The sequence below is a fragment of the Centroberyx gerrardi genome, chromosome 15 (assembly GCF_048128805.1).
Source record: "Centroberyx gerrardi isolate f3 chromosome 15, fCenGer3.hap1.cur.20231027, whole genome shotgun sequence".
In the NCBI taxonomy this organism is placed as follows: domain Eukaryota; kingdom Metazoa; phylum Chordata; class Actinopteri; order Beryciformes; family Berycidae; genus Centroberyx; species Centroberyx gerrardi.
In genome coordinates, this window is record NC_136011.1 from 25694862 (window position 1) to 25717113 (window position 22252).

At 44.5% G+C, this 22252-nt stretch overlaps 1 protein-coding gene across 1 annotated transcript in view; it reads left to right on the plus strand.

Moving 5' to 3' along the window:
* meis1b (Meis homeobox 1 b) overlaps positions 1 to 22252 on the plus strand; it is a 96076-nt gene that overhangs the window by 45193 nt on the left and 28631 nt on the right. The window contains 1 exon segment of the mRNA XM_078288581.1: positions 21351 to 21427. Within this exon segment, the coding sequence (XP_078144707.1) occupies positions 21351 to 21427 (77 nt within the window).

The window sequence follows — 22252 nt, forward strand, 5'->3', positions numbered from 1 at the left end:
CAGTGAATTAGATTGCTGATTACAATTTGAATCAGGTGCTATGTTAAGGAAATCCGTTTTGAAACTAGCTTCAACCAGCCTTGTGTGTGAAACATTTTTGTGTATGTCAGGAGTTTGTGGAGAACACGGTGCAGTTTGGCTGAGTGGGCGTTGGTTTGAATTGCTCAGGCCAACAGGGAGGATGCCGGTGAAAGTAATGTGGTTGTTGGATTGTGGATATTGCATGGGCCCGACTTTTTTATTTATTTATACCTTGCCTTTGATGTTGATTGTTCTGCATTGCACAGTATGTTCCTGGGTTCCTGACAGTGTTAAATCAGAGGAACTTTTACTATTGCATACATTGTAGTATGGTACGTAGGCAGACATGTACAGTATATATATATAGAATACACACACACTCACTCACACACACACACACACACACACACACACGCATCTTACCCCCCTTCTTGCTCTTTTTCTTTCTCTTCTCTCTCCCCGTTCCATCTGCACCTCAGAAACCACCTCCTTCCCAAACCAAGCACCCGCTCCCCATCACCTCCACCCCCCCCTTACACACACACACACACACACACACACACACACACACACACACACACACATACACCTCTCCTCCGACTCTCTGACCTCACCTCAATCCACCACCCCCCCCCCCTCCCTCCCACAACCCTCCGGGGCCACAGAGGAAAGGTGTTTGAAACATACACACATCCTGTCTGTGGAAATACAGTTCAGCACACACAGCACACACACGTCCAGTAAACACACACACACACACACAGTAACACACCTACTGTGTCATATTACACCTTGGGTTGGGCTTATGGGAGGCTTCTGCGCTGTTACATCTCAAACAGTGGGAAGGGTATAAGTGAGTGTCAGGGGACAGAGGGAGGAGAGAAGAAGAAGAGGAGGAGGAGGAAGCGAGGAGGAGAGGAGGGGGATAAGGAGAATCCATCAACCATCTCCTTCTTCTCCTGAGCGCAAGAGAAGGAATGAATTAGGGAACTAAACGCACACACACACTGATAAAAGGGATTTAAAGGTGCTACATTTAGCATTTTAACATCAATAAATCATTAGACATTAGTAGAATCAGATTGGAAGCCCCTACTGGCCTCTAAACTGCATTTTATAGTGTGTGCCACCAAGTCGGATTTGGCTGCTGGATTGCTTTACGGCACAAAATAGGAAGAGGATGGAGCTAAAGCTAAAATGGAGTTAAAATGGAGTTTCTGGTTGTAGTGAGTGAAAGGTCGATGGAAAAATCACTTCCAACATGTGTGCCCTCTTCAGTAGAAGAAGAAGAAGAAGGCAAAGAGAATCTAAATGTAAGCGGAGAGACACCAGGGAGGGGGAGAGGGCACAAGTAGCAACAATTATGGGTTTATGGGAAATGTAGTCTTCATTTTGAGAAACGCTGGCACTAACAATACCACTGGTGTGAGATAGAGGCTACCAATCGTCTTGACCATGGTCTCATTTGTTTACGGTAATCGTGCCAAAATATCACCATTAATTTGATCATGATTTATTGATGTTTAAAAATGCTACAAATAGCACCTTTAATGCAAACATATTGAAGAGAGAAAGACAGAGAGAGAGAGAGAGAGAGAGAGAGAGAGAGAGAGAGAGAGAGAGAGAGAGGACTTATTCTGTCTCTCTGCTGGTGGAAACATACTGTAAGCAATGGAGAGCTGCAGCATGGCATCATCAGCTGGCCTGCCTTTGTTTCATGGAGGGGTGGATGATGTGAGTCTGGCCTCTTAGAGATAGACACGATGCCAATTAGGGACACACACACACACACACACACACACACACACACACACACACACACACACAGATAGGAGTGCTATGGCACCAGGCAGACCTGAATAAAATCAGTCAGAATCATTTTATTCTTCAAGTACAAGGAATTTGACACTGGTGTAGAGACAACAAGACCTCAAAAAACAGACCAGAATAGGACAAAACACAACAGAATAGAATAGAATAGGAGTTTGGATACCCACCCCCAGCCCATGGTGTGTTTGTTGGTATTCGCCCTCCCACTTTCGAGCCACATGGGAGCTCCCATTGTGCCGGAGCGGAAGGGGAAGGTGGGTGGCAAACTGGGGCTGCGACTGCACCAGCAGGGTGGGAGGTGGGAGACTGGGAGCCATGGGATCCACGGGGATGAACAGGTGCAACAGTCTCTCTGTTAAAAAAACGGATCCTTTGTTGTGGTATTAGAAATATTTTTTAAAGATTATTTTTTGAAGACATTTATGCATCTCCGCTTTCAGGATGCACCTAATTTCCCATTTCTTATTCCGAAATAAGAGGAAAAGATGTTAAAGGAGAGAGTTCTGTGACTGTGCATTACTATGAATTTACTTCATTTTACATTACCTTTAAGGCATTTAGCTGATGTTTGTTATCCAGAGTGAGTGCAACAGTAGAAAAAGCTCAAATCCTCTAGATCACTGGCAGTACCAGTGGCTAGAAGGACCAGGGTCAAAGCCACAGCGCCTTAGATGTAACAAATATTCCCGTGTGCCTAAAACAACAATGTAGGAAAAGATGGAACATTTTTAGGTAGCACTTCAGCTGCTATTGTACCACTTCTTTCCATTGAGTGATGGGTAGAGTGACGGATGTTGCAGTTGGGAAGATGACGACAGTCGCGGCTCGTTGACTTCTCTCCCACACGCCCAGTGAGCTCATGTGCCGTCCACAGCGCTTGTGGGACAAGTTCATCGGAAGAATTTGGCCACGCTGACTTGGAGCGACTACAAAACAATGGCGTTTACTGCCCGCCACCGATGGTCAAACCATGCAGCTCGCTGCCAGCTTCGACATGCAGCTGTAAACTTGCGGTGGGGAACCAAAAGCAAAACGGGCCTCCTCCGCTCGTTTCCTCACCTCCTTTTGTTGGTTGTTTTCTATGGATATCCTCAATTTTCTGTGGATATCCTCGGTCGATTAATAGTGGGTTTTACTGTCTAACCAAGTGGTGCATTTGATCAACAAATATGTAAAAAATGCCTCTCCCAAATTCTCTAATTCACATTTGGATCTGCTGCAAGCAGACGAATGTATACTTGTGAATATTGATCTGACGTGCTAATGATTTTTTCAGGAAATGACTCAGTCAATATGTCTAAAAAATAATTTAAGTTGTAGAATCAATTCTAAGTTGATTACAACCTTGAAACGACTGATCATTTGACTAATCGACCCTATTGCTTTGTATTACAACCAATATATAGGAACAGGGCATGTGATGAAGAAATAGCTGGTACCCAATCTCTGCTTCCTCCATCCCTCCTATTGTGCAGTTGTAGTCGACCCCCGCCCCCCGCCCCCCCCCCCCCTCTTCTTTTCTTCCCCTCTGGTTTTCACCCTCCTCTTCTCACAAATGGTATTTTCTTGTTTAATTTAACAAGAAATGAGTAGTAAATGAAAGCTCAGGCCTCAAATCCCCAGCGCGCCCTGCGCTCTGCTCTCCACTCCCCTATGAAAAGGCAATTTGTGAAATTATGTGACAGAGTAATTAGATGGAATTCACCCCCCACCACACACACACACACACACACACACACACACCACCACCACCACCACCACCACACACACCACCCCCCCTCCTGCTTAGATTGTTGCCATGCTGAAGTAGGGGTGGTGTGTGTATGTGTGTGTGTGTGTGTGTGTGTAGAAAGGAAGGGCAGGGGGTTTTGGCATTCAGAGTGTTAGCATCGGTATATTAGCCTGGCAGACTGAGACACACACACACACACACACACACACACACATTATCACAAACACTCCCTCTTTCTGGCTCTCCTCCCCTCCTATTTGTACACAGAGTCAGTGTAACGAGGGGCAGCCGTGATCGCAGCTCATAAAAAAAGCCAACCCGCAAACCCTCAATGAGCCGCTTCCCCCCCCCCCCTCCCTCCCTTCTCCCCTTTAAAAACGTGTAAAATGCAGAGAGAGAGAGAATATAAAAAATCCAACTGGAAGGCATAATCCCCCGTTAATACAATTAGAGTCTAATTTAGCCGCTCGCGTACACAGATGTAGCCGAGCCGGGGGAGCGCCTTCCCCTCCCCCCCCCCCCCCCCCCCCCTGGAAACGTTCTTTAACACAGCAGCGTGCAGCGGGGGTTTTGAGCAGAAACAGGTGTGAAAAGCGATATAATTCATTTCTGCGCTGGCAGAGGAGGCCAGGAGCCTCGCGGTCGCGGGCGCTGGGTGGTGGAGGGATCCAGACGAAGGGCCGGGCAGGGAGAGAGGGGGTGAGAGGAGGTGACGGATGGGGGGGAAGGGGGGGGGGGGGGGGGGGTTCGTGCCACTCGTAAAGGGTCAGATATTTTCCCCCCCTGAATCCTCACGGTTAAGGCTTGGGATTGAACAGAGCAGAGCGCAGCAGAGCGGAGGAGAGCAGAGCAGAAGTAAGTAGAATCGAACAGAACAGAATTCAATTTTATTGTCGAACTACAGTAGGTTGGATAATAGTTGGAATAAGGCGGTTGCTTTGATCAAGGTTCATTTTTAGATCCTTTTTTTAAAATTTTGTCTCCATCTTTGTTGCTCAGCCTCATCGCTGTGGTGTTTTTGCACTGCGCTTCCCAGAGATCACCTGTCAATCAAACACTATGGGCGGAGCTTGGACTTTCTGTTGATGCAGTTTGAGTTTTTCTTTTCCGTTCAGTCATGGCGGCTATCGCTGCTCATGCTAACTACCCAGTTCTTCTTCTTCTGTTGATTCCAAACAAACTGGAAATGTAAAACGCAGAGAATTTTTCCCGGGGAACACCGCAAATGGAAAAACGTTCATGAACTTAGTATAGGTTGAATCACTGTTGTGTGATAGCGGTCGGCAATAGAGCAAAACAGACATTTATTTATATGAAAATGTTGCACACTGTTACTTTCAGTCCTCAGCTTTAAGTAAACTCTAGTCTTATCAGCTCCTGCACTTCTCAGCTAAGAACACAGCAGATATGAAAAGCCTCAAGTAAACAACAGAAGGGAAGGGAAAAAAAACTTTTGAGGTCAAAGTTCGCCCCTGCCTCAGATGCCATTAGTCATCGGCTGTTTATTGCCAGAGCCTGGACATGTCAGCGCCCTGGTCACCGACGGCAACCCTGCCGCGCCACGGCAACCCAGACCTGGCGGGGTGTCGTCCTATTGGTCCATCCTGTGTCAAACAAAATATTTCCACATACAAAATTGGCGCTGTCATCATAATTACAACAGTGAACCCGTGATTTATTTTTTGGAAAAATACTTTTTAGGCGTTTTTGCCTTTAGTAGACAGTCACAGTAGAGAGAGAGACAGGAAGGACTGGGGGGAGATGACATACAACAAAAGTCCCAGACTGGATTTCAACCCGGGACGTCCTGATGTCGGGACGTCCCAGCCAACTGAGCCACCAGGATGCCCCAGTAACCCCAAAACTGAGAAATACCAGCAGCCTGGCAGAAACCGGGCTAAAAAAGAGGCCCGAATCCCCACTAAGACGGCATCAGCTGACTCCTTATATCTGTGTTTTTATTCATTCATTCATTCATAAAGTCCATCTTGATATTGTAATGTAATATAGCGGCCTATGTGGCCTGATGTCTCCGATTAGGTCTTAATTCAATGTAAGTGGCAGTCAGAATCTTAGGCGCCACCGCATTAGGATTTCAAAGAGATCCTAAGAGACGACAGACAGACAGATCTGCCAAAGGCCTGGCGTGACAGTGTGACCAGACAGAGGGAGAGAGGGAGCAAAACAAGAGAACAACTTAGTCTTATTCTCAGCGTTTTTATTCGGTTTCTGATATTTTAGTTCAGGTTGGAATTGGCTTTGGGCTGTGTGTGTGTGTGTGTGTGAGTGCTTGTGTGTGTGTGTGTATGTGTGTGTATAAGAGGGCATTTGGAAGCAATGACTTGTCCCTACCAATCGGAGGAGTGGTTGGTGTCAAAGAGGAGGCAGCTGAGTCAACCTACCTACCCACCACCCCCAACGCACACACACACACACACACACACACACACACATACCGTGCCCCAACCCCCACATTACCCCACACCTTGTAATGAAAACATCATCAATTATCCCTCTTGACAGGCCCAAGGGACCGAAGGCAGACAGCTCTCTTTGGGGGCTTCTCTTTGTGGACTGACCCTCACACACACACACACATACACACACACACACACACACACACCTACTGATTGCAACCATAGCATGAGACGTTTCTGTGTGTGTCTGTGTGAGCGTATGCATGTTTGTTTTAGTGTGTGTGTATTAAAGGCTGATGACCCGTCTTTTCCAGGAGGGTGGATAGGGGGCCTTGGGAGTGGGAGATAGTAAGACCGGTCCATCTGGTGGAAGTGTAGGGGATGTGTGTGTGTGTGTGTGTGTGTGTGTGTGTGTGAGAGGGGGGTGGGGTGGGGGGGGTGGTGGTGGTGGTGGTGGTAATGGTAGAGTCCGTATGGCCGGGGCAGAGGGAAGCCATCAGTCCTGACATGGACTCCTGAAAGGCCATCTGTGTCATGATGGATGGGTGGAATGATGGATGGATGAGTAGATGGAGAGACGGATGGAGGGATACAGTGGATGGATAGAGAGACTGATACAAAGCAGACCTGGAGGGGGTTGGACCGATACATCAGTTTGCTGAAATCTTGGGGCATTTCACTTTGTATCAGCTGTTCTTCCCTGGCTGCAGCTACCGTCTGTAAAACCTGCAGTAAAATTTCTTTTCTTTTCAAATTTGATTAATTTAATTGTTGTGAATAATATCTTTTGCACAGTAGTTCTTGATTTTATCACGCAGTTTCCCTTAGCATTGAATTAGATGCTTTAAAGAGTTGCCAACCCATCTAAAAGAATTTCATGAGTTTGGGTTTCAATGGAAAGTTTGATTGTCCCATAATGCTCTGTTTCACCCTGCCAGGGATAACATTTTGGGGAAAATACTGAATACTCAAATTGTTTGCATGAAAATGGTCAAATTTCAATATATTGAATATTGGCACAAAATATCAACTGTCAGTGACTTCCAATCTGCCTTCAAAAACCAATATTGGTCAAACCTTAGTTACACGCTACCTTTGTTTTAACTTGCTTTGGAGTGGCAGATAGGTGGGATTTGTCACATTGGGACAATTTAGAGTCAGGCTAGATGTCAATCACACAAAAAGTATACAAAATCGTCTTTCAAATACGTGTAATTGTTAGTCATATTAGCATATAGCACACAGAATGAACGCTGCCTTGGCTTCAGATATCTCAGAGGTGATCATTAGATGTTGGAGTATATGAACACTGTCGACCAAAGAAGAAAAAAAAAGAAAAACTCTGGCAACCTGAACGAGGCTTGCGTGTGCTGCATGATTTTTTTTTTTTTTTATCGTTGATGCTATTAAAATAAAGTCTTTTTTAACTTTTTCCATGTGAGACTGCCTTGGATATCTTTCTTTTTCTTCTTCTTTGGTCTACAAGAGTCATATTAGCATGTCATATTAGCAAACCGTTTTGTCCTATGGGGTAATTCCCACTAATCTGATACTCTACGCAGGCTAAACAAATGCTAAGAATTTCATGCAAATACTATTAAACTCAGATCCGGTAGATAAGACATGTAAAGCAGTATTTTTCCTCCATTCCTTTACATTTCTTTCATCCCTTTTATTCTCTCTCTCTCTCTCTCTCTCTCTCTCTCTCTCCCACCTTCCTCTCTGCCTCTTGTATCGTTTTCCTCCTCCCTTTAAAAGCCCTCAAGGGCAGTTAACTTTTAATTCGTGTCACCTTTGAACCTTTCCAAAATGGCTGCAGCAGATCCAGACCAGGACCAAGCCTGTGTGTGTGTGTGTGTGTGTGTGTGTGTGTGTGTGTGTGTGTTGGTCTGGCCCTGGTCAAGGGGGTGGACGCCGTGTTTCCTTGAGAGAACGTGAGAACTTTACAGAGACTCAAGGTCGGTCAGTAGCACTGGCGGGGATCACCAGTTGCCAGGGATCCAACACACACACACACACACACACACACACACACACACGCACACACACAAAGACCACTTCCCACTCAAACCATAGGTCCTGCTTATTAGTTTGTGTTTGGCCGTCACAAGTTTTTACAAATCACGTTCCTTCTTCCTCATCCCTATCCTCTTCTTCTTCTTCTCCTTCTTTTCCTTCTTCTTCTTCCCTTCTGCTCTCCCTGCCCCCCCCCACCGCCACCCCCCCCCCCTCCCCTATCATTTCATTTCATAGCTGGGAAACTATGAAACAGTTCAATGTGTGGTTTCATTGTTGTACGCTAGAGTGATTGATGGCTTCATGCTAGAGCCGTGTTTCACACTAGTCCTATTTTTCATTATCAGCTGGATGTGATGAGTGTGTGTGTGCGTGTGTGTGTGTGTGTGTGTGTGTGTGCGTGTGTGTGTGGGCCTCATTTGGCTGACTACAGAGTGGACAGTGGCCCAATAACTTGGATGTGTGAAATTATCCTTGGTTTGGTACCCACTAATCAGTTTACGATGATCTGCAAATCCGAAGAAAAGGCTCACACTCAGCCCTCAGACGCACACACACACACACACACACACACACACACACATAGCCTAGATAGTGGAGCATGCAGTAGTGACGTCAGTGCCTGGGTGGGGTGTGGAGTTCCCCACTATCACTCTGGTATTTATTGGAGAGTGAGTGGCAAGTTGACGTGCGGAAAGAAGAGTCAGGGGAAAATATTGTCATAAGTCTGTGGTTAGCTTGATGGAACGCTTCCATCCAATACACAGCTATTAGCCATGCTAGCTGTTTAGCATCTCCCATTCACTGCAAGCAATGACTTATATAATTTCCAAAATACCTCTTTTTTTTTTTTGTACAAAACTCCTCAAATGTAGACTTAGCAGTGAAATGTTCAGCTTGGAGAGAAACAGCATAACGTGTTTAGCATCGCTAGCTTATATGTAGCATAATTTGGTTCAGCCAGTGATATATCAACTCCGCTAAGTGCGAAATCACATTAGCTGTAGCTGTTAGCCATTAGCCATTAGGCTGTGTTTGGTGACCCAGAGGATTGTGGGATCTTTTCTGGCTGGAGTCAGCAGCTCAATACCTTTTACTTACAGCAGCTGCAGCCTAGACTGCCCTAGATACATTTGGTGTGTGTGTGTGTGTGTGTGTGTGTGCGTGCGTGCGTGTATGTGTGATTGCATATGCAGTTGTGCTATTTTTTGTATGTGTCAGTGTCATGTCTTTTTTGTAAGTGCTCGGTGTGTGTGTGTGTGTGTGTGTGTGTGTGTGTGTGTGTGTGTGTGTGCCTTTGTGTCTCTTTCCCTATGTGTGCCCGATGGATTCTGTGGCGTTGCCGTTGCGGTAATCAGTTTGCACGTTGGCTGAACTAATTTATCAATTCAGTTCCTCCCACTTGTATTCTCGCCCATGCATGAGCCCTCTCTCTCTCTCTCTCTCGCTCTCTCTCTCTCTCTCTCTCTCTCTCTCTCTCTCTCTCCCTCCTATACTCTGTCTCCCTCTCAGACAAAACACTTCTTTAGGAAAAAAAACACAAGGGTTTCCTATCGTATCTTTTATGCATGCCTTCTGTCTCTCCCCACTTTCTCTCTCTCTCTCTCTGACACTCCCTTTCTTCCTTTCTTCTATCCCTCCCTTTTCTCTCTCTCTATTTTCCTGTAAAGTACAGCTGCATCGCCTTACATTTTCACATTTTCACGGCCTTGAACTATGATATCATTGCAATATCGGAGCACTTACGCTGTTTCACAGGCATTGGAGAGAAAGCTATGATTTATATATGATATATCCCATGAAATATATGTCATAAATCACCATTGCACACACATTTATCTTATAATGTTATTATTAGAACTGTTTCCTGGATAATATATAGTGTATAATGTAGCAGAGGCAGGTGGCATGGGAGGTATGGGCATACTGGTAGTGTGTTTACACTATGCCAGCTGATCCAAGGTGCCCCTGTGGAGGGGAGTGGGCAGGTGTGTGTTTGGGTGTGTGTGTGTGTGTGTGTGTGCGTACATGTGAGCATGGCTGTGTATGTGCATCTGTGTGTGTGTCTTTCTGTCTCTGTGTGTGTGCGTGTGTATGTGTGTGTGTCCAGTGGAGTGAGAGAAATCATAGCTAGTGAACCAGGTGGTGAATGCAGACAGGCAATAACTCATGGTAGAGGAGTCGGACACAGCTAAGGGCTGAGAGAGGAGATATGGTGGGGAAACACACACACACACACACACACACACACACACACACTCAAACACTGTGTCATCGTCTTCATCCCATCTTTTGTTTCCATAACCTCGTCATTTTTCTCACTTTTGTCTCCTTTAATGCATCTCCCTTTCTCTCAACGTTTGTCTTCATCCCATCATCCCTTTTCATCCACGCTCTCCATTTCTCTGTCTTCCACTCCACTCATATGTCTATCTTTCACATTGTATATTTGTCTGTCTCCTCCCTCTCTTCCCCCCTCTCTCTCTCTCTCTCTCTCTCTCTCTCTGAGGCACGCTGGGCGTCGCAGCGTTAGCGATGGCGGGGGGAAGTGAACAGGGCTGAGGGTGCTGCTCACTTGTTTGTTACGACAGATTAAGTCATTGATTTGTAAAAGCGGTGCACTGATGGAGAAGGCCCTCCGCTGCCGAGACGGAGAGAGAGAGAGGGAGAGAGAGAGGGAGAGAGAGGGAAGGAGCTGGTTGAGGAGAAAGAGATAAGGATGTCAAAAGCGGGGGGCGAAGGAGAAGAAGAGAGCGAGAACAATAAAGAGAGGAGCAAAGTGGGAGTGGGAAAAGGAGAGGAGAAAAAGACAGAACGAGAGAGTTAAGCAAAGCGCTAAATATAGAACAGAGAGATGGAGAGAGCGGAGATGGGTGAGAAAGAAAGAGAGAGAGGGATGAGAGGAAGGAGGGAGGGGTGTAGGTGTACTTGGAATGACAGAGATGTCAAGGAGAAAAATAAAGACAGAGGAGGGAGGGAGGGAAGGAGGGAGGGAGGTGGAGAGAGAGAGAGAGCTTCATCTTTCAATAGCATCGCCCGACTCCCTCGTCCTCCTTCTCTCTTAGACTTGCCGCTCCAAAGAGCATAAGGGAGCAATTGTGAAATACCTTTACCTAGTTTCAGCATTCCCCCAACCCAGGTTCCTTTCCCCCCCTGGGGCCAACGGTGAGTTTCTAATTAAAACGTCGGGGGCAAAAGGGTAATTATGATAATAACATAATAATATCGCCAGGGTTATTAGAATGTTCTGTGGTCCCCAAATTGCTTCCTCGGAGAGATCAGATTTCAGTGGCATTACGTAAAGTCAAATTTCCTTGAAAGTCAGGTGAAATGAAATGGATTCCCCCTTGGTCGAGGTGCAATCTGAGAATCTGATTCCCTCTTGTATGTCATGGACACCGAGGCTAAAAAAAGCCTATAGCTTCTCACCACAATAGGCTGCCATATCCAAGCCCAATTTAGTCCAAAGTGTTTGTGTGGTTAGGAAGTCTACTCAATTGTTTAATGGTTTTTTGTTTTGTTGCTTTGGACTCTCCAATACCCGTAACAACAGTTTGTTTCATGTGTATCGAGCTCTGTGTATCGTAGCCCTGTGTAACAACAGAACATTTGTTTTTAGCTGAGAATTACCTCTAGGATGCTAGCTCCAAGCTACAGTGCTTGGAGCTAGCATGATGGTGCTCCGAGGGGCTTCCCGCTGTTTTCTCTCAGCTTTCGATGCTACCTGACTGGGATGAAGCTTTGTGGATCCCTCCTACTCCCCATTTACACACCCCCTTCAACCCAGGCAGCCTGAGGCAGCCCACCTCCAGCTGTGGCTGCCGTTCACCGCGCTGCTTGGTGCAAGTACCGATTGCTTTGGAGTGCCTCCCCTCGCTCAAATAGGCGGTAATTACGGGCTTAAAGAGGTTTAGTGGTCCAGCAAACTACATAATCACCCCCTGAATTAGCCCCAGCTCATCAGCCTCAGTCCAACGAGCAGCGCTTACCGCTAGCACTAGCTAGCATGCTACACCCCCTTCCCTTTATTGCACAGAGGGAAGCACAGCAGCAGGTGTTGTGCAACATCCGGCCCCCTTAATAAATTTAGCTTCCCCTGAGCTGGAATAGGGAGGACTAATGAGGCACGCCCTCGCTCTCAGAGAAAGAAAACGGAGAGTGCACACACCACACATACAGCACGAGATGACTTTAACTGCACTTGTATAAACAGACTTTGCCCTTTACATTCTGTATTAAGCCCAACAATACACCTCCCTTGCAGTTAAGACATCAGACTTGTGCATACGTGCCATAAGCTCCAGGACACACAGACTGTATACAGTGCAGACACACCCTGCTGTAAAGCACACAGATACTATAGTCTACGCCCTGAACAGCTACAGATACAGATACAGATACAGATACAGATACACAGCTACAGATACAGATACAGATACACAGCTACAGATACAGATACAGATACACAGCTACAGATACAGATACAGATACAGATACACAGCTACAGATACAGATACAGATACAGATACACAGCTACAGATACAGATACAGCTACAGATACAGATACACAGCTACAGATACAGATACAGATACAGATACACAGCTACAGATACAGATACAGATGCAGATACAGCTACAGCTACAGATACAGATACACAGCTACAGATACAGATACAGATACAGATGCAGCTACAGCTACAGCTACAGATACAGATGCAGATACAGCTACAGCTACAGCTACAGATACAGATGCAGATACAGCTACAGCTACAGCTACAGATGCAGATACAGATACAGATACAGATACAGATGCAGCTACAGCTACAGCTACAGATACAGATGCAGATACAGATACAGATACAGCTACAGCTACAGATACAGATGCAGCTACAGCTACAGATACAGCTACAGCTACAGCTACAGATACAGATGCAGATACAGCTACAGATACAGATACAGCTACAGATACAGCTACAGATACAGATACAGCTACAGTTACAGATACAGCTACAGATACAGATACAGCTACAGTTACAGATACAGCTACAGATACAGATACAGATACAGCTACAGCTACAGCTACAGCTACAGATACAGATACAGATACAGCTACAGCTACAGCTACAGCTACAGTTACAGATACAGCTACAGATACAGATACAGATACAGCTACAGCTACAGCTACAGCTACAGATACAGATACAGCTACAGATACAGATACAGCTACAGCTACAGATACAGCTACAGTTACAGATACAGCTACAGATACAGATACAGATACAGATACAGCTACAGCTACAGATACAGCTACAGTTACAGATACAGCTACAGATACAGATACAGATACAGATACAGATACAGCTACAGCTACAGATACAGCTACAGATACAGATACAGCTACAGATACAGATACAGATACAGATACAGCTACAGCTACAGATACAGATACAGATACAGATACAGCTACAGATACAGATACAGATACAGTGGTGCCACTGCCATGAATAATATCATGTGCCCTTAGAGTTTGAGAAAAGCGATGAATGATGCTAATCATCAATTATCATACTACAGAAGCTGGTAATGCTGTACATTGTCTAATCCACTTTGTACCAGAGCTTTAATGACATACTTTTCACCCTTTGCCTCACTAGCTAACTAGATTTATCTCATTCCCATAGGCAAGAGCGCTGTGCGATTTCCCTAAACCAACAAAAGCTGTTTTTTGAGAGAGAAAATGCTCATTAATGAATTGAAAGCCCAAGAACATCTGTTTTTCCCCACTTCCTTTATCTTTAGGATAGATGGAGAGATTTGATGACCTAAACAGTACTTATGAGAGTTTTTTTTTTGGGGGGGGGGGGGGGTCTCTTCACCGTTCCTGGTGTGTATGTCGAGGCTTTTGAAAGAAGGCCATGGTGAATTATTCATGCTACAAGCTTTGTGTTGGTTTAGCTTAGCCTGTTATGAACTTCACAACCGTAGCCCAACGCCATGAAAGAGGCTGTTTCTCCTCTTTTTGCGCTTTACAGCACTAAGATGGGGGGCGTTTATTTTGCGCAGGCTGAGCAGAGGGCACTCTCAAACCCTCGGCCTGCAGTTGCTTCATTTTGAGTCTCACTAAAGATCTGTTTTTGCTCTGTTTTGTTATTTTGCATTGGAGCAGCCTGAATCAGAGGAAATTAGGTTAGGGGTGCTTTGTTTTTTCTGTTGTTGTTTTGTTCGCTCTCACTCCCTTTTCTTTCTTTCTTTAATCCCCCCTTTCTCCCAGAGCCAGCTTTGTTGCTGGGTCCCTGCTCCCTAATGAAGTCAAAGGGATGTCAGTCGATGCCACCTACACAGAGAGGAATTTGAAATGGCGTAGCTCTCACAGCGCAGCGTGAAAACACACACAGAGGCTGCAACTTCCACTGAATGAGCTAGAAATTTAGGAAATTGGAAGCTTGTTGTATGAGATATACTGCAGGCTTACGGTTTGGATGGCTTGTTTTAAAGCCTGTGCATGCTCAGGGGTCTGGACATTTGTTGTTAGGATAACAATGTGCTCGCCTCCCCAAATATTTAAGGTAATCTCATACACTTCTGGCAAGAGTGAGACTACACTTCCAGTAAATTGTGTGTGTTCGTGTGTGTACGTGTGTGTGTGTGTGTGTGTGTGTGTGTGTGTGAGATAGTTTGGTATGATACTCTGATGCCCTTCTGGCCAAAAAGGCCCCCGGATTAGCCGTCAGGCATTCCTGATGGGCAGCTCGGTTTCCACGGAGATTAGACCTGGGAACGTTGAGGCGAACGGACCTGGCCAAATCATGGCTGTCCACTTTCTCCTCAGACTCCCATACTCAGATGAATACTACTGTTAGCGTTTGTTGTAACCTGCTGGGTGGACCAGGTGGGTGGGGGTTACAGCTCCGGTAACTTGTCAATGACAGATAAACATACAAAATTTACTTGTAAATTGTTTACTGTGATCCTTTAAACTTTTTGGCATTCATTGTTTTTTCCTACATGGCAAACCCGAACCATGTGGCACCAAAGCAAGCTTTTTTTTTTCCTCAAATGCAATTTTAAACCCGCAGATTCTGCAGTGTCATGGCCTGTTTTTGAAGGACATCATATGACTGTGACAACATATGATTTTCCCCTCTCTCATTCCTCCCTCCATCCTGTTTCATGGTTGCCGTTTTATGAAGCTAATGTGGCGTATCAAGCCTTTTTAATGGGATGCACACAGGCTTGGGAAGCATGGCTTTAAATAGAAAAATGTATGCAACGATAACACCATAACGCTAATGGCTAAGGAAGGAACAGGATGGAGAGGACTGTGGCTGGAGTGAATTGGTTAACTATAGGATGTATTCACAAAGAGACACAGATGTGTGTGTAATTATTAACAGGCGATCAGAGGCAGTGACTCGCAGAATTATTAATATTCCAATGCAGGTTTTCATTCTAAAATGCAATATAACTTTTTATATTTGAAAAATATTTACATGAAAGTCATTTGAAACTCATCACGCAGTAGTTCAAACATATCAATGCTTCCATCCTCAGAAATGTTTGGTAGCCAAAGGTCTTAAAATATCTCATAACTTAAAGGTTTTTCCAAAATTAATGCAATTTTCTTTCATGTCAACAGTTATTTTGTTAGGATATATATCATTTTTGTAAATGATGGATATCTCATTTTGGAACAAAAGTCTTCAATTGTTTAGTAACATTTTGAGCAGGAGGGAGAGATAGATAGATACACAGAGAGAGAGAGAGAGAGAGAGAGAGAGAGAGAGAGAGAGAGAGAGACAATAGGAGGGGGAGCAGGTTTTGCTGAGGAGGCGAGATGAAGAGAAGGGAGGAGTAAAAAAAAAAAAAAGAGAAAAGCTGCAAGATAAAAGAAACTTCCGAAATAGTCCTCCCCTCGCGGTGAACTGGATCATCCCTGACGAAGGAGTGATAAGACAAAAAAATGTCTGGAGCATTTCCAGACTCTTTTTTTCTTTCCTCTCTCTCTCTCTCTCTGCTCCTATCTCTCCCTTTCTCTCTCTCTCTCTCACTGTCTGTTTGTCCCTCTCCTCCTTCCCTCTCTTTTTCTTCCTCTTCACATTCCTACTGTAGCAGTAAATTCCATGTAAAAGTTGCAGAAAGTAAGAGAAATCCTTTGGAAGTTTAAGTTTGATTTTTCTGTTAATAACATTTTTGGTGGGTTATCAGTCCTGCAGGTCAGGTTGGGTACCAGATTATTTGACAGGAGGGCAAGGTGGTCTGGGTAGAAAGCCTGTCCTGTACAGGTCAAAGGTCTGATCCCTGCAACAGCCATGTATCCTGTTGATGTGTTTTTGAGAAGGACACTGAACCAGTATCTGCTCAGTTATTCTGAGTCGCTTTGGCTTAAAGTGTCAGTGAAATGCCTCAAGTTTAAACGCAGGATATGAAATTTTAAAGCCTTGAATCATAACAGTGGAGTTAGATTGTCTCACATTTGTGTTGGACTAGTATCAAGTACTTTGAGCAAATGTTGGATTACTTTGCCTCCAAAATCCTCAGAATATGAAGTTAAATAGATAATTTATTCCAACAGAACGACTGTATTTTAAACCAAGCTTTATTCCAAGTGGTGTGAAATTATTTTATTGACTATAAACTCACAATTAAAATGTTTTTTTTCCCTTCAGGCCTGTTTTGTAAGTAATCCAACAATGAACCGCCTATGTTATCAATGTATAGATAATCTGATTCTTGTGTTTTTTCCCAGTATCTTTAATGAATAATTAGTAACAGTGACGGTTACTATTTCTCTACATCTCTTCCTAGAGGGAAGGGATGTTTTCCCCTGGGTTAGACATGGGACGGGGGAAGTAGAGAGGGGTCTTGCAGTATATTTATGCTCTTATCTCCATGTTAAACCCCTGGGGCTCCAGATATCCACTTCCATGTCTCCTCCCCTGCTTCCTTCACCTCTCTCTCCCTCTCTTTCCTCCTTCTCTCCCTCCGTCCATCCCTCTCTTGTTCTCGTACGAGGGGGTCAGAGAGGAAGACGGGCAGACAGGGAGGGAATGTTACTGATGCTCTGTTACTCACCCACACACACATATCTGCGCACAAACACACACACACACACACACACATGACCACGCACGGATGAGCTTACTCATACATACAGGCACTAGCAAGCTCAGTGGCTCAAATGAGCACACACACACACACACACACACACACACACACACACACACACACATGTCCACACACAGATGAACTTACTAATATGCACATGCACAAGCAAGCTCATTGACTAGAAATGAACACACATGCACGCACACACCCACGCATGCACGCTCTCTCTCTCACACACACACACACACACACACACACACACACACACACACACACACTGGGAGTGATAAGATACACAGAAGAGAGAAAAGCGAAAACACACACCCCTCCTGGCACCCACATGCTCAGCGCCCGGCGCAGTGCAGCGAGCAGGGTGGAAATTCTCATGAAAGGAGTTGTATATTTGGAGAAGACATATCATTAAGATAGGCGGAGGGAAGAAGGGAGGGAGGGAGGGAGGGAGGGAGGGAGGGAAGGATGCGCCGAAACTTTCCATCTGCTCTTTTAAAGAACATGTTATTGCTTTTCTCACTAAAGGGCTTTCTCTCTCTCTTTCTCTCTCTCTCTCTCTCTCTCTCTCACCCCGCTGAACCGCAGCCAAAGGCCGTTAAAAGACACCAGAATCGCTCTCAGACAATATTAAAACTGGGCGACTTGTTGCCGACCGAGAAACTAAATCACAGTGTTTTGACAGATAGGAGCTAATTTGGCGGTTCGGGAAAAAGCAGGACAAAAACAGTCTTGATGTACTGGCTTGTTGACTGTGTCCTCTCCGCCTGGGAACTCTTTTGTTGCGCGTGTGTGTGTGTGTCTGTCTGTCATTGCTGCATGTGAAAACTGTGGTACATGTGAAGGCTTTTGAGGTTATATTAGCAGCAGGATGTGTGTCTAAGAGAGTACAGTCATGCCAGCAGCATTTTCCTCTCACTGCTGAGTTTATCTGTCTGCGTGTGTGTGTGTGTGTGTGTGTGTGTGTTGGGAAGTTGGGTGAAACAGGGTGTATTTGTGCGGTGTCATGGCCCCTGGCATGGCACCCCCCCCCCCCCCCCTCCTCCGTTATCACGAGGCGGACGCTCCTGTTCCCACAGATCCGCATCACATAGAATGGACACATTGATCTTTTTCATGTTCAATTAGCTTTGTTTGCCGGAGTGAAAGACATATTGTTCATATGATGAGGTTTAGTATGTGTGTGTGTGTGGTGTGTGTGTGTATGTAAAGTGCTCTGAGCGGCATCAGATGACACAGGCCCTTGCTTAAGGAATGCTATTTTCTCACCCTTCAGAAATACACACACACACACACACACACACTCATACACAAAACACACGCGGGCAGTCGTGTGGCGCCACAGATACACAGACAGTATTATAACTCTGATATGATTACCCAATCAGTCTACTGTATGGGAGATACTCACACGCACACACACGCATACACACACATAAACATACACATGGGCACACAGTTCACACACACACACACACACACAAATGGTTGTAGAAAAGATGGTGGACACAAATTTGGCCAGAGGCGACAGTGCAATTATAACTTAGCGCATGAAATTAGCCTCCCTGCGTTCCCATTCCCCACAACCAATCACATGGACAAGAGAGCGCTGGGAAAAAAATTCTCTCCTCCCTTCTTTTCATTCTCTCTCTCTCTCTCTCTCTCTCTCTCTCTCTCTCTGTTTCTCACTCTATCTATTTTTTGCTTGGTTGTGACAACATTAAAGGCATTCCTATTCATTATGCGCCGGAAAAAAAATGTGATGAAAAAAATGAAAATGGTGGCGCCGCAGTGATTTTGCATGTCTGATTGACCATTAAGTGTGTGTTCTTCTTTGACATACTATATATATTATACAGTAGTCTTATGTGTAGCGGCTATTGTTAGTCGTGTAAGCATGGGATTTCAGCTGAATAAAAGTAGACTGTTGTTAGAGAGACAAACCAGAAGGTCACATGTTTGATCCCCACGACTGCCAGTGTGTCCGTCTCTGTCCAAGTGTCCTTGAGCAAGACATTTTGAGTGTAAAATGATTAAGAATGATTAAGAATGATTAAGTAATCTGCACAGATTGTTGCATATTATTTTCATTCCTTAGCTTTCCAATTAGCACAGGTACAAACTCGTAAAAGTGAGCAAAAACAGACATTAGTCACATTAGTTAAAACAGCATTTTGATGGTGTTTTCCTTCTGTAATTTTAACGTTTTCTGGTTGAAAGCGTTAAATACTGGGATGGGACAAAATACCAGGAGGGATTATTTTCAGAATGAATGAATTCCAGTCACCAGAAAAGGAAACAAGGTTGCCATTTGCGTCACTTTGAAAGTTGTGAAGTTTCAGGTTTTATATGATGGGAGCGGCGGATTGTTCAAAAATCTGTGATGGTGTTATTGGTTGGATTTCTTAATGTTGGCCTACTGGTACATCATGAAGTAAACACAAAAAATACACTGTTTTCCAGTGTTTTAAAATTAATGGAATTTTGATATAAAAATACATTATTTTTTCCTTGCCATTTGTTGCTAAATAGGTATATGTTATGATACGTAGAATTATCGAACAAGGTGAAAAAGTCATTTTTCATTTCATTATGACTTTAGAGAAACCAGTGGATAGCAGGTACTTCAAATCCCTGGTTGGCAAAATGAAATCACTTTTACAGAATGGATCCTCTATATTTTAGTGATATTGAATGATGCACTTCGGGTATTTATTTATTCATTCATTCATTCCCACATGGATATATAAAACATTTCGGAATACAGTTCTTCAGTCAGTCAGTGCTTCCCCCCTCCTATCCTTCAATCATCTATTCTCTCCCTCCCTCCCTCCCTCCCCTCCTCTTTTATAGCCTGCCTATGGTGGCCAGCACAGTCCATGTCTTGTCTCAGTCATGAACAGCACATTGTCCTCCGTGAACAAGGCTCCGTGCAACTGTGATACCCCCCACTCCAATATAAATCAACACACTCCCCGAGTTCACATTTATCCAATTTATTCATCCTATATATTTAAACAGGTGGCTCCTCTTTAACCGTCCTCAGCTGGCTTCTCTGGGAGGGAATGTGCTTCTCAAACACCGGGCTTGGAGTCAGTTTGGGGCGTTTTTCCAATAATCAACTGTCTTTTAATCACGTATTCATGACTCATACGTTGTATTTATGTGTCTTAAAATCCCTTGTTTCAATGCAAATAATGTTGTTTCAAGAACTTGAACACGCTCTTGAACAAAACGCCAGATCACTTCACTAATATCAACACGATGTCGCTTGATTAAAAAGAAACCCTCGACACGAGTTAACACAAGATAAAGATGAGATGAAACTTTAATTATTCCCATGGGGAAATGGGGGAAATTGATTTGCATTGGAGAAATGTAAAATCATCTCACCCCACTGGCAGATCTTTTCACTTGTTTTCAGAAAAAATAAGATTCTAAAGATATGATTTTGGAGCGTATGGTTTTGGGGAAACACTCGTTCCTTTGTAAGTCAGTACTCGAAGGCATAAAACTTCTACAGGTTTTATGCTTTCTATTCTCAAAGCGCCGTACCATCAGTGCGATGAAACTGCTGGAATGATTCCAGCAAAGTGGCAAACGCGAGGGACAGACGTGGCATTACTGTACCAACTGAATAAGAGATGAAAGCAACCGGCAGCGATGAAGACAAGAGATTTTTAGATTCATTTGTCTGTTTTCCAAGGGGTTGATGTTACATATTCGCCCCTCTCTGATTACGCATGCAGAGGGGTGAAAGGGGGGCCGTCGACGCGAATACATTTGTGTAAGAGGCTGCCTAATTACCAGAGCTGGTTCTCCACTTCACTTAACTTTCTAATTGGCTTGCCTTTTTGGCTGCCATTAATTACAAGATTTCATATTCCATTAATGATCGGGGGGGGGGAAGAGAGGCACGTGAATGTGCACGTACTCACACATACTTACAGCGCACATACAGACGCACATACACAGACACAGACACGCAGACGCATACCGACACATACGCACCGATGAGCATGAGCACACGCCATGTTCTCTGCCTCTCATTACTAGATATAGTGTCTCTCTGTGTGTGTGTGTGTGTGTTCCCTCTGCCCTGCCACCTCTCCCTCTCAAACAAAAGTCATATCCAAACTTTTCAACAAGTAGCTTCATTGAACAATTAGCGCTCTGCCTTTTTCTTACGTGTTGTCTCTCTCTTCCCCTCCTTGCTGCAGCATCCCTACCCGTCAGAAGAACAGAAGAAACAGCTGGCGCAAGACACGGGCCTCACCATCCTACAAGTGAACAACTGGTAAGTCGTTTCAGAGTTTACATGCCATCGATTTCAGGGGTTTTGGGCCCCCAGGCTATCCCAGTTCCTAATGATTGGAATTAATGCCTCTACTCCACTCCCATTTTCAACACACACACACACACACACACACACACACACACACACACAGTTGCATGCATGCTGGCAGGTACGCATACACACACGCACATGCACACAGCGCAACGCAAACACGTACACGAACACACAGCACTTACCAAAATCATCCTCACCTAGATCAATCCATCTAAAGAGATATGGCCTGGAGTGATTTTCCACTTACGGCAAGCCAACAGCCTAACTCAGCCCAAACATGAGCATCCATGTTAATTAAGAGTCTAACTACCATCTGAAAACATCCAATAAAATCACCAAACATGCACAAGTTGTACGAGAATCATTACTGCGAAAGTGGTAGCTTTGAGACTAATTATAGGGCTTTACTTTGATTGACATGTTTTTGGGGTTTATAACATTTTTAACAATATTACCTTTTAATGTGATTAACATATTGTTTTCTTCAGTCGGTAAATATCATATTTAACATTGTTTAATCTCTACTGGTGCCGCTCTGTGTAGCCTGTTTTTCCTTGAAGCTAGCTTAAAGAGCATATAGCTCTTTTCAGGGATAAAGGAAAGAAGGCTCATTTTCTCACAGATGCCCGTGGAGTTTTGAAATTATAGCCTACAGGAGCCTACAAGAGGTTTGGCACACCCAAGGGTAATGAAACCCACTGAACAGACAAATAACTATGTAAACTTTCAGCCCAAGTAAGGAAAAGAAAATCACCCAAATTGCAGTTGCTT